This window comes from Epinephelus moara, chromosome 22 (genome assembly GCF_006386435.1).
Source record: "Epinephelus moara isolate mb chromosome 22, YSFRI_EMoa_1.0, whole genome shotgun sequence".
Lineage (NCBI taxonomy): Eukaryota > Metazoa > Chordata > Actinopteri > Perciformes > Serranidae > Epinephelus > Epinephelus moara.
In genome coordinates, this window is record NC_065527.1 from 20,017,142 (window position 1) to 20,031,193 (window position 14,052).

The 14,052-nt window shown below is 39.8% G+C and overlaps 1 protein-coding gene across 1 annotated transcript in view; it reads right to left on the reverse strand.

Annotated features, from left to right (window-relative positions):
- The window catches only part of csmd3b (CUB and Sushi multiple domains 3b), a 478,068-nt gene that overhangs the window by 319,289 nt on the left and 144,727 nt on the right, over window positions 1-14,052 (reverse strand). Inside the window, exon 3 of the mRNA XM_050035068.1 lies at window positions 3,518-3,630. Coding sequence (XP_049891025.1) covers window positions 3,518-3,630 — 113 coding nt within the window. The remainder of the gene's footprint in view (window positions 1-3,517; window positions 3,631-14,052) is intronic.

Consider the following 14,052-nt stretch of genomic DNA (forward strand, 5'->3'; position numbering starts at 1 on the left):
GTATCCCTTTAAGCATGTGTGCCTTTTATTAGAACGGTCTTTCCACAGTCTCTCTTATAGTTTAAGTTTCTTGAAAAAAACATCACCAGTGCTATCTTGGTCACAGTGCATTCTGTAATAAGACATAACCCAGATTCAGTATTAGTATCCCAGCAGTACAGAGGACTACCAAATGAATACTACATGACCATGACTACGTCACATACACCATCTGTGTACCTCTACCTCTGCAACTTTAATATACACATTGCAACAGAGTGTTGTAATGTGTAACAAGACTATAATTATAATGGCCTCATGTTTAATACGTATTATCTACTGCCTAAGTAAATGTCTTGCAATGTGTCCTTTTAAATGACATAAGGAGTCATATATGTAAGACAGACAATACTGCCGCCTTGTCAGCTGTTGACATCTAAAGTGCTCAGTGAAAAGAAAGTAACGACATAATTGTGTACTTATTTGTTTTGTTGGTTTGCTCGGTGTCATGTGTGTGCCTCCGGTACACAGTTTTATGCTCCTCTGTTTTATGCTCCGGAACTAACTGCCTCATTGAGGACATCAAAGTTTTTCTAATCTAAATCTAATCTGAAATTTTTAATGCGCACAGGACATGGTGTTGAAACATAGTGAGTTCTAATTTTAACCATCACTTCAACTATTCATATCTCTTCTTTCATCCGTGAAAATGGTACCATGGTGTTTACTCAGGCCCTCAAGGGAGAGAGTGAAAGGGGATGCTTTAGCTACCCTTGGAATGGGCCTTCTGAAAGCAACCCTCATATTTTCTTTGTTAAAATGTTAAAAAAAACTGGGTAAAAACATTTTAGCATGACCATGCCATGCTTAAATTACCTCAATAATCCAGTGTTCTTAATGTGTACTAAAATCCTATATGTCCGAGAGACAGTTCGTCTGTTTTGGTTGAAGTTATATGAGTGTACAAGTAAAACCCAGGTCAGACCAAAGATTTGCAACGAGAGCAGTTGAAACTAATTGCAATGTACCAGCAACAATCTGAAACCTGCCAGTGTATTGTTTCCATTGTTACTCTCTGTACTTCTGTTATTATTAAAAGCTCCAAAGTAAACTGGCTAATTTGTAGCTTCTTGAAATATGAATGAGGATAGTGAAGGTGAAATACTGGCTACGGTTGCATTTCTAGTAATGATGAAATGGCAAAAACATAAACAAGTTCATAATGAATACTGCATGATAATGTAAATAATCAGTGCCAATTAACCAGTCAATGAAGCATGTGGGTGTGGACTTGGGCTCAGCAGGGACGGAGGGCTGTTGTCAGAGAATGAATGCCACAGCAAGCGAACGCACCATCTGCTGATAGTTTGTAGCTGACTTGGCCAGTGGACTTCGCTACAACTCCATCGGCTGTTGCAATCGGTGATGTGCTTTACCTTCTAAAGGCAGCTGCTGGAGACTTTACAAGCCGAGTTTCAGGTGACACTAAAAGCTGTTCTGAGTCTCAGTAACTGCCTAAATTGGTTTCATCATGTAGCAAATCTTTGGTGTGAACTGGGCTTAAGATGTTTTAGTGCCAAAGCACTTGGCCCTGGGGGTCAAAATGGATTGATTCTCAAAATCTGGTAGATAGGTGTTCTATGGCAAAAATGACCTCCCTGCAAGCCTATAATATAGAGCCTTCAGTATACTCTCATTTTATGTTATGCTCTGCCCATGCTTTCCTCTCTCTGGATTTGACAGCCTGCCATGTTGAAAGGGAATGAACTTGTCACCCATTAGGGAGTCCTTTCCTGTGCTGAGTGGAAAGGAGTAAAAAAAAGGTGAGTTCAGAACATGGCAGTTCTCCTTGAAAACTTTCAGAATCTGAATGCCCTTTAGAAGGAATTGAATTCAATAGAAATCATGTACTCTCTGTCCCCAACATATAAAAAACAAAACACTGTAAGTCCCACTTATACGTAGTATATAAAAATTTAATATGACGGACTATAAAGACTATAAAGTTAGATTCAAGTGTTTGTTCATGTATTTGTCAACAACATATATAACTCTCTTGTGGTCATCCATAACCATATGTGGATGTATAAACAGATAATGCTAAGTAGGGGAGGCTTCAATATAAGTGTCACAAAAAGAAAAACAAATAACCTTATACACCGATTAGCCAAAACATCAAAACCACTGACAGGTGAAATGAATAACATTCATTATCTTGTTACAATGCAGTGTTCTGCTCAGGAATGGCCCAAGGAACATGGCAAAGAGCTCAAGGCATTGACCTGGCCTCCACATTCCCCAGTTCCCAATTTGAATGAGAATCTGTGGGACGTGCCAATACCCCAGATCCATCCATGGTGGGGCCTCTACGGATTGGACATAGCTCTGACAAGTCAAGGTATGGACACAGGAAGTTTGGAGATGCCCCGTGGTGTCTGGCACCAGGGTCGTCACGGCAGATCCTTTGAGTCCTGTGGGTTGCGAGATGACGTATCAGCATGTCCCAAGGATGCTCGACTGGATTTGGATCTGGGGAATTTGGAGGCCATGTCAAGGCCTTAAGCTCTTTGTCATGTTCTTTGGATCATTCCTGAGCAGTTTCTGCAGTGTGGCATGGCGCATTGTCCTTCTGGGGGGGCCACTGCCATTGGGGAGTGTTGTTACCATGAGAGGGTTTGCTTGGTCCACAATGGTGTTTGGGTGGGTGGTGCGTGTCAAGTGGCATTCACATGACTGCTAGGGACCCCAGGTTTCCCAGCAGTACATTGCATTGTAACAAGATGATCAATGTTATTTACTTTATCTGTCAGTGGTTTTAATGTTTTGCCTGATCATTGTATTTTGAAGGTTCTTTGTGTGGCATTTTGCTTTCTCTAAGTATTATGTGTCTAGCAAATATCAACAGGAGTTGCTTCAAGTAAACAGCACACAGTGCACCTGCTCAATTACTTCTGCATTCAAAAACAAGGGGGTCTACCAAGGGAGTCGTTGCTGTCTGAATGCCCTTCTTTCTTTTATGGCTCACACCCAAAGTTCTCTGTGAGCTATGGACTTTTATCTGACATTTAGTAAGTACCTAGTGGTTGTTATTTACAATGTTAATTTTTCTGAACTGTAGAGGTCAACACTGAAGCACAGCCTATACCAGGGATACCGAGCTTGCTGCCCTAAGGGCTACTTTTGCAAAATGACAGGAGGCCAGGGGCCAGTCACAGCAAATTCACAGAGGTCACGTGTATGCAGGAGTATTTTCAGGATTTAAGGTCATTTGGGGCTTAGCCTCCCTGGCACCTCCCCTCCTCCCCTGCCACTTTTTCTTTGTTTTTTTGTTATGCACTCCGACACCTTATTTACATTAACAGTACAAAAAAAATTCCCAATGTTAATTAAGTTTATTTTCGCTGTGAATTAGAAAATGGTTGGAAGGGCCACTTGGATATGGCCCACGAGCCGAAAGTTGAGTATCACTGGCCTATACATTATCACATACCAAGCCACACACACAGACAAACTCAAACACACACAGACACTGTCTGACCTTCATAGTTGAGTTTGAAGCCATGTGCAGAAACGGCAAAGTCGCTGGTCAACCGTAAAGAGAAGACATTTCCTGTACTGGTGACAGGAGGAGGAACCTGGAAGCCTGTTAGCCTGTAGAAACACAGAAGAGTGTGTTGACATTATCAGCAAATTACCAGACACATTAAACATGCAGGAAAAACAATAACCCCTCTATTGTTGACAACACAAAAGGCCTTACAGCTTGTTAACCTATAGCAGCAAGGAGATTAGCATATTGATGTGCTAAAAAAACAATATTCATCGGGCAAACAAAAAAAAGCAGGTGCATGTTCTCAGAAGAGTGCATAAGATTTTAGTGACAGGCCCTCTGAGGATTTATTCAAACTCTTCCAAAAAATTCCAAAAACAGAAAGCTTGACATAATGTTTTATAATTTAAATTCTATATAAATTATGTTGTTAACTTTTGGGTGTAATCCAGAATCTATGCATTTTACTGTCTTTTGCCAACTTTTCATTTAAGTAACACTCTAATACTGGGGTGTAAAACATACGGCCCGGGGCCCAAAACTGACCCGCTTAAGGGTCCGATCTGGCCCGCTGGATAACTTTGCACACCAAATATTGATGCACTCATCAAGGCTAAGAGGCATTAGGTTTTAGGAGCAAATTAAACAGTGAGTGGCCTGCTTCATGTAAATATTGCTTCAGAGGCTTTTCCACCCTGACCAGAATATAGTTCTCTGAAAAATCAGTGAATTCTTATTGTGATCATATTTAAAGATATTGAATACTGTGCAAAATATTGTAAATCAGCAGCTGTATCACGTCTTAAAACCATATTGGTGGAACCCTCCTGACCCTAACCCTAACCCTTAGATTTTTAAATGGTTTGTAAGGTAAGGGATAAGTTCACCTGGTTCATCAATAGCTTTGCACATTACATCAATGCACATCTGATGACAGTCGGTACGCTTATGTGACATTGGAGAAAATGGATTTATTGTGTCTGTCCAATTAAAACCAACTTTTAAAATACATGTAAACGTATTAGTCCGACTGAAATAGTAGTATCGCACTAATCAGATTTCTTCAAGTCGGACTAACACACCCAGATGATGCGATTGGGAGTCGAATTTCTCGTGCCTGTATACAGGCAAATGGATCCAAACTGGCCAAGGCACTCTGCGCATGCTCCACAGTTTTCACCCCGGGCTTTGACCCAGAAGTCAAATAGCATTAATGGGTAACAGCATTAGAAGCCACTAACAACATGGCGAAATCTACATCCAGAACCAGAGCTGTTAAGTTATTCACTATGGTACCACTTTGCCGCTAGCTAACCATAGCTAACTTGTTTGTCGCTTGTTTGATCTGTGATGTCATAGGGTTAACCAGCAATAGGTCCTATACTAATAAGCTGAGACCACCTCTGATATGCCTCCTTCTAGTGGAGTCGGACTTACTTCAGTCAATAAACTGATTGCTTGTATACTAGGACAATTAAATTGCCTTTTTGAGCTATAACCGTAGCTTGACTTAACTATGCATGTAAACGTACTGACTAAATGTGGAAAAACTGAGAAATATTGTTAAAACTGCACTTATTTTACTTATTTTCCAGACATCTCAGGCTGTTCATCATCTGTTTTGTAAATGGATGACCGTTTTCAGAATGTACTTGTACTTCTTTATACTAAAAGAAAGGGGAAATTTGGAGGTGCTGTTATTCACAGGTTATTATGCAATGGTTTTACTGGTCCGCATGTGAGACATGCACGATTATACTTTGCCAGTTTGATAACATTCCTATATCTGATGTTTGCTCATACCAGTACCACTGCCTGGCATACACTCTAGGGCAGAACACAAACAACTCTCCATTATTGAAAATATAAAGAAGGGCTGCACAAAAGCCCACGACTCGGTATGGGCTTTTAAACAAACTAAGCCACAAGATGAAAGTGCACCAACAGAAATGTGAGCCTTGGTCAGCTAAATAGTAATACTGAAATGGCTTTGTGTACAAAAAGGTAAACAAAACAAAAACAAGCAAAAAAGAAATATCAGGAATCATGTAAGGAGGCAAGGCCGCCTTTAATCTATACTCCACGGTTCCTCAAAAAATGAGCTTGCACAAAACAGCCCAGGTGTGTCCTCAGCTTTTAGATTCCTTGAATTAAATGAGGAAAGAGAGAGAAGGAGGAATAGAAGGCCAGCTTTTTTTCCAGGTATGGACAAGAGCCAAACCTTCTTCCTGCCACTGCAACACATTTTTTTTGTCCTGCAGCTACCATGCTCCCTTTATTTCACCTCCCTCCTCCCTTCCATTTCCTCCCTTCCTCTTTCATCTCTCCTCCTTCCCTTCCTCTTCCCTCAATCCACTCGCACCAGCCTTTCCTCTAGCACCAAGTCACCCAACTTCCTCCCCTCTTTACTTTAACTGCCTTTCACACTTCCTCTGTCCCCCTCTCTGCTCTTCTCTCTCTGGCATTTACCCACCGAAATCTCCTTTCTTCCTCTGTCCTTGTTAATTCTTCTCATCTCTCCGCCTTTCCATCTCCCTGGCATTCATACAGCGACGGTTTCTTTACTTCCTCGACACACTTTCTTCTGTCTCACCACTTTTCCTTTTCACCTTTGTCCCCTAATTTTTTTTCCTCTGGCTTTGATCTTTACTTATCTCCCTTTTCTATATCACCTTTCTTTTCTACCTTCATTCACTTTCACCACTTAACTTACTAGGGACAGGCAATTTAAGTAATTTCCATATTTGAGTACTTGCATTAAATTATTACAGAGTACTTGCAAAAAAAAAAAAAAGAATCAAACGTTAAGAATAGGATCTAAAATGATCACCCAAGTGAAAATGCAGATAGCGATAGGGTTATCCTACTTTACAGACCGTGGAGATGAGCTATGATACGCAAATTTAAAATTACAGTGCTTGCACGGAACATTCATTTTTTTTATTTTGTTGAAATACTTCCAAACATTATTCTTATGCCTGGTCACCTTTCCTGATAGCAGATACATCACTGCCTCCCGTCCAAGAGATGTTAACTTTGAATGATTTCCTGCAACTGTAATTACGCTCCACATTCAGTACTTGAGTACTCATGTCCATCCCTACTTCTTACCATGCACAGACATTGAATCCCTCTGGCATCCGTCTATCTTTATTCAGTCTCTCCCCTCCACCCCAGTCAAAGTGGAATTTGTGATACTGTAAAACACAGGTTACCATAAATCTCTTGGATCTTGCAGTATTACATGGGTCTTCTTTTTCTACCGATTCAGTAGCTTTTCATTAGCTGGCTGTTAGTTCCACATTGATCCTTACTCCTCATAACTGAGTATAACCTTATCGTTAGGTGTATTTGCCCATCATGCCTCCTGCCTTACCTTTCTATAATACAAAGAAGAAAACACTCAAGGAATGTCAGAAAATCCTTGACATAGGAGACCAACTTCATGTTCTCCTAGCAACATTTGTACCTGTGAGTTGATACGAATAATCTCTTGCTGGCTAATGGGAATGTGGCAACAAAGACTGTGTCCCTCAAGGACCTCTACCTTTCACACATACAATGAAACCTTAGAATTTTAGCATAACATGCATCTTCAGTTATAATAAAGTGTTTGTGAAGTATTTCAAACATTCACACAATTCTCAATCTGTCCTTTCATCGCTCTTTGTCTACATTTTAATTAATTAAGCTTTCAATCAGCAAAACAAACCTAATCAAATGTTTTTCTAGAACCTGCCCTCTGTTAGCCTCTCTATCTATCCCTCCTCTCAACCCTTCTTTCATCTTCTTCCTCTCCCTCCTACCTTGCTTTTATCCTCCATTATGGACCTACTTTATCACCTCTCCTCTCATCTTTTCATCTTTCTATCCCCCTTTTTATTTCTTTCACCCTGTCACCTCCTCCTTTTCATATTGTATTCATTTTCTTCTGGTCCTAACCTCTCTTTTTATCTTTCTATTTCTCCATCTCTCCTATCTTGTTTGCCATGTCCCATCTCTCCTCACACTTTTCTTTCATTGTTAACTTGAATTTGGTCCTCTTATGACTTGTACTTTTCTCTAATCAATCTGTCCACCTTTCTGCTCATCCAAACTCTTTCACCCTGTATAACATGCTTTTATCTCCCCTGTCTATTCCCTTTTCCTTGTTTTCAGTTCCCTGTCTCTTTTAGTTGGACCTCCTTCCCATTTTGATTCCCATTTCTCAGACGACTTACTCCTTTTCTATTTCTTCGTTCTCTCTCATCTAGTCCAATACCACTCAAAGCACGAATGGTGGCCACTTTCTTAAAAGCACCCAACCATCTCTTTAATCTCTCCCTCTGTTCCTAATCTATATCTACTCAGTATTTCTCTGTCTCTGCTGCCTTCCTATTTTTGGTTGTTCTTTCCTCTCATCTGCCCCCTTTTAATATATCTCCCCACTTTTTATGCTTTAACAATTTGCTTTCCTTTCCCTTATTTCACTTCCCATCTAGACTTCCTTTCCCCTTCTATCTGTCCTTACAAATAGGGCTGTGAACTTCTAGTTGGTTGGTCGTTATGGTCTTTTCTGACCAAGTTCTCATTGCTCAGACAGTGGCTGGTGTTACTTTCAAAGGCTGTGTGTCCACCAAAGCCTTTCTTTTTCCAGTTGGAAACGGCATTTGTTGTTGTTGTTCAGCACCCTTTTCCACTATAGTTGGACAACTGGTGACAGTGAAGTTAAACATTTTCCTACTTTTATTTTTACAATAAAATGTCCAATAATTACAGAAGACATTCAGTGCTCACTAAGGCTTTATTTTACTAAATCTCAGGAAAAAACACACCGCAGGATGACACCGGAGCCCGTGTTGGAGTGGCAAAATGTTAGCTACTGGGATAAAAACAGTAAGTCTGTCAACCCCAGAGCTCCCTTCTATAGCATCCAGTATGTCAGATATTTCTCATCAGTCCCATTCAGTGTTTAGTGGTGAGACAGAATCGCACACACAGCTCAGGTGGAAGTGTTTATGCGGTATATTGTCAGATATTATTACATTTGAGATCACATTTAATTTTCACTTGAGGCATTCCACTTGCCTGAACACAGAGTTTACTTGCCCTGGGCAAGTGTTAACGTCTAGCCGTGTTACACAAAAGAAATGCTTTGGTGAAAACTCAACGCCACCAGGTACAGTGCACTAAGTGCACTGTGGTCAATTGTATATATTTCAGATTGTCTACTTTACTGTTCTTATTATTTATTTTACTTTATTGCCTACTTTAATATTTTATTTTATGTTAATGTCTACTTTAATATTCTATTTTATTCTAATGTCTACTTAATATTTATTTTATTTTATTTTATTTTATTTTATTTTAATGTCTACTTTAATATTTATTTTACTTATTTCATTGTCTATTTTAGTATTTTATTTATATCTTCATCTTTATCTCTTGTTTCCATTCATGCTGTATTTCTATTTCTACTTTGCACGGAGCATTGGAACAAAAACAATTTCCCCCCGGGGATTAATAAAGTATTCTGAATCTGAATCTGAATCTGAATTTAGTTAATCTGGAAATAACTTGCTGATCTTTTTCCCCCATCAACAATGGGTTGGTTGAAGATTAGGTACAATTTCAGCCAACCAAGATTTTCTTTGTTTGAGTGCAGCCCTACTTACAATGATACCTCTGTAAAGACTAACAGTAAGCATGATAGCCATGATGTGCACGTAATGACGGACATCGTACCACAATGCTTAACCTACGATACATAACTGTAAAACCCTCCCTCTCCCCTATCAAACAATTAACAGTTGAATCTAACTCAAGTCTCCTTCCTGGCTCTCTTGCAGTCAAGATGGCAGCAAAGATAACAAAAGTGGGGATTAATTCATCTCGTACTGTGCCTAACTTTAGTGGATCACAATACATCCAGTGTGGAGACCATATTCTCTAAGGATGTCACAATCTGAGCCACGGCACTGGACAAAATGTGGCCTGCAAAAGACTAGGTAAGGCATGTTTTTAGCCTAGCAGAAACACCTTTTGCTATGTGATTATGTTCATAATTTGCGATCCTTACCTGACAGTCAAGAGGAGTGAGAAGTGATGGTATAAAACAGAGCAGTCTTTTTTTTTTTTTTTTAAATAAAAAATTATGAATCACTGCAACCACCAGAGGTCATTGAGCATACAGTCAGAAATGTGCACATTTTTTTTTTAGGTTGACGGATCCAGTAGTATGCAAGATTAGCTGCAGACAGACACACTAACGCACACACACACAACTGAATGCAGGCTTACAACTGGCAGTATTTAAGTGTGACATAATCTGACCTTGGCAACATATTGATGAAACTTTTTTTAAAAATCTAATTAAGCCCATATATTTCAAGTCTCTGAAATAAAATTCACATGCAATTTAATATACTTTTGTATAAACCTGACCACATACATCCGTCTTTTTTGTCCCTTTTCTCACATAAATGCAAATGAGAGTCGTCCCAAATCCCGTCTAGAGGGTGGTGGTAATGCAGGTGTTTGGTAACGCCACAAGAAGAAGAATTTAGCAGTTCAGTTACATCAGTTGCATTTTAGCTAGCTAATAACTGTCCATCAAGTAACACAAACACATTGATAACCTGCATGAACGGACAGCGTTTTGCTTGTCTCCATGGGCTCTGACTCATGCTGCTCCCTAACCCATACAGATCACTGCTCCCTCACCCTCACCCACACACACGTATGTGAAATTGCTTCCTGTTGCTTTAATGTGATGGAAAATATGGCTAAGTTCAGTATATTTTTGTGTCACTTCAGCTGCCATTACCACAGAGTTTGGCAATGACTGAAGCCTGCCGCACTGCCACCTTCTAAGAAAACATTCCTCCTCTTAACATTATTCATCTCACTTCAACCCCTTGTTTTGGATTATTTAGCACCATGGTTGCACTTGTGCCTCTGGGTATCAAATTTGTAAAAGTTGGCCACAGCCACACAAATTTGCATCTTTTTTGCATTTTTTTCCCCAGAATTTTCTGCCAATGTCTGTGCGGCTTGACATATCTTTGTCACATTTCAATTCAACTAGATGTGTTGTTCCAAAAGGCATTCACCAGTAAAAATAAAGAAAATGAAAGATCCTTTTGAAACATTGCGTGCATTCGTGTTTTTGTAAGGAGGTTCTTGATAAAAACGCAGCCAGCATAAAAAAGGCAAATATTGTGTTATGTAAATAAACCTCAAACCATTCTCTTCCGCTTCCTCTCCAATATCTTATTTGTAATGCTTCACTCTTGCAGAAACAAACTTTAACATACACACACACACACACACACACATACATACACACACTCTGCATACCCTATTTCCTGTGTAACAATTTATCACTGGATTTATGTATTTTCAGATTTATGAGGTAAAACCAAAATTCTTTTACAGAAAGGGAAAGAGAGATGGAAGAGAGGGTGTCTGACATTCAAGGTCTATTCCTGCTGGAGTGTGTGTGTGCTTGTGGATGCATATGTTTGTGTGTGTAGTGTATAGAGTGAAATCACATTAGCAAGTGAATGAAGAACTAGCTAATATCAGCAGAGTGCTTTCTCTGCTCTCTCTCTCTCTCTCTCTCTCTCTCTCTCTCTCTCTCTCTCACACACACACACACACACACATAGACAAACACAAGGGCTGTCACACAAGACACACAAACACAAACACAAACACACAAACAGATAGAAACACACTATTCTCTTTATTTTCTCCAAAAAAGCAACCATGCAGTCTAGCTAATGCGATTGTCAGACCCCCCCCCCTTTCTCCTTCTCCTTCTCTCCTTCCCTTGTATCTGGTGGTCTCTTTATTGCCGAGAGGGAAAAGAGATTTTTCATTATTATTACTGCCATGAAAGAAGGAGAGACAGGGTTGAAAGAGATAAACTGTAAAAATAAAATAGAAGAAAGAAGGATGGACAGAGTGAGACAAGTGGTGCACAGTTAAGGTTTTGTGTCGCGTTGAAAAATAATTTCTCGGATGAAATCGTATCTGATGTGAACTGCGTCGTTTAATCACATCAAAGAGTCATCTGATACGGGCCTACAGACCATGTACTCTCATATGCTTGGGATAGATATTCATTGGAGTGGTGTGCATGTCCGCATGGATGAGAAATGAAACAGTTTCATGCGTAGTTATTTCTGTATAGATCACATTTCACTTTACTGACATCAACTATTTTCTGGTGTAATCAGATTGTCATTGTTGCTGAACATATGGATATTATATCACTACATTTACTTTTACAATGTTTTTCTTTTCAGAAGAGGAATCCTGCCTATAATAAAATACATGTGATAAAATCTTCAGCCCTAGGAGGGGGAGTGTGAGAGACAAACCTAATGTCAGTCGGTTTGGGCTGGTTTGGGTGGGTGGGCTTGTATTGTAGTAGTCAAATAAACCTTGAACAACATACTGAACCTATACATGATCTAGGCACTGCATCCACCCTAGCCAAGCATCCAAAAACAACCTTTTGTCATTGGGAGATTAACAGTGTCTAACAGATCAAACTAAGAGGCCGTACACATGCCGCGTCTTTAACAACCTGGAAAACGGGAGGTCAGGCACTACTTTTGTGCCTCTTTTGTGCCAGCTTTTAACAGCGCGGTGGCAGGTTGCGTCTACGGTTGCTAAGCAACCTTAACAAACACTGTTTCATAGCCTATTTTCCTGAAATCCCGAGTGCAAAGCTGATCTTCTTCCAGGTGCTGGTTGTAAGTGTGTGGGCAAATCGTCCATGGGACAGATGTAAAGCTCTGACAGCCCTGCACCAAAATGATAAACTTTTCCATATTTATTACAGACTGATATTTACGGATAAAGGGAACGATATCTGTCGACTGTGATTGGTTGGTCTTTGTCACATGTCACACGTTCCAAAAGTTGAACTTGGTTTGTCTTGGGGCGCAGCTGTCACGCCCTGAAAAACAGGCGCTCCGGAGCGCGTAAACACTGTGACGGCGTCGCTCTGGTGTATGAGCGCACCTGCCACACGTCTACAGTGAAAACAATGAATTTGAGGGCGCAAAAATCACGGCGTGTTTACAGCCACTTAACCTTTTAAAAATATGCAGGATGTAGCTGTTCATGACATACAGACATGCCATGTTAATATGAGGGTACTGTATGGAGTTATGGTGCAATTATTCCCTTGAGGCTTATCATAACTTTAATGGCAACTACTAAATGCCTAACCCATCACTTTAACCTAAACACAAATAGTTCTATGCTTTTAATCTACATGTATTCACTGTCAAGCCAAAATCTCCACACAATAGAGGTCGACTGATCCGTTTGGCCGATTAATTGGCTCCAATAGGACGTTTTACAAGCTATCTTTATCGGTGTAACTTGCCTCTGATAGTGACCAATGGCCACTTGTGCTAGAGCGAAAGTCCATGAGGAAGTGTGTGTCACTACTCCCTGTTTCAAATTAAAATGCCGTTTTAACATAAAAACCCTCCAGTGTTTCAAACACAGTCCATATGCTAGATTTTGACCTCGTCTTGTTTTTTTGTTTCATGAATCATAAAAAGTATTTTGACAATTAATTTAAAAAATACAAAATGACTCTTGTTACAAATTACATTGGAACGTTTTACCAATTACAAAATACTCAAAAGCATGTAGGCTCCACACATGAAGTCAACATAATGTCACTGTGTAAATGTGAATCTCAGGTTGACTTTCAGGAAAAGTAATACCTGACATTTCCTGTTCCAAACTATTGTTATTATATCAGCCTTTAAAAATCCAGTATCAGTTCGGCCCCTTTAATGTTCTCAACCCTAAAGAACAGATATCATCAGCAGGTGGGATGTATTGCAGAGGCACAGACTGCAGCAATTTAAAACACACAAAACATAATAGTAAATGCAGGGCTGCCATGTACATGAACATGAACATTTAAATCAGATTAACTCTGGTAGGTCAGGACGCTAGGAAATACTGCTGGTATGATCTGATATATTGTATAAAGTACCTTAGAAAACATTTTTCTATTGCATAAATCTTTATTGTTGAGCAACTTAATCTCAGTTGTTGTTGCCCATCTCGAGGCCAGAGTGTTTGCTAAATGGAAAACAGAATTCAGTGCAAATTTACCTTTTTTTTCTCTCATCAGAATTAATGGGGATATGAGCTCAGTTTTAAAGTCTATTTATTTTCCCTCAGTGAGTGTCAGTATGTGTAGCTACCAGTCCCTAACCACCAAGGAGCAGTACCGAGAGACCACTGGGCGTGTTTGTCTGTGAGCTAGAGAAAGTGTGTTCATCTGTGGCTGTGTGTGAGTGTGTGTTTGAGTATTTTGGTTTGTTTGTGTGTATTTTATTGAGTTGATACTGACCCAAGACCTGACCCCACAAACCAAAATGCTGTGAATCTCCTCTTCCCTTAGTCTCTCATCGTGTTCCTCCATCCATCTTTCGTCTTCTTTCCCTCCCTCTTGACTGCTCTTTCATTCTAACTCCTTCCATTGGGAGAACGGTAACTGT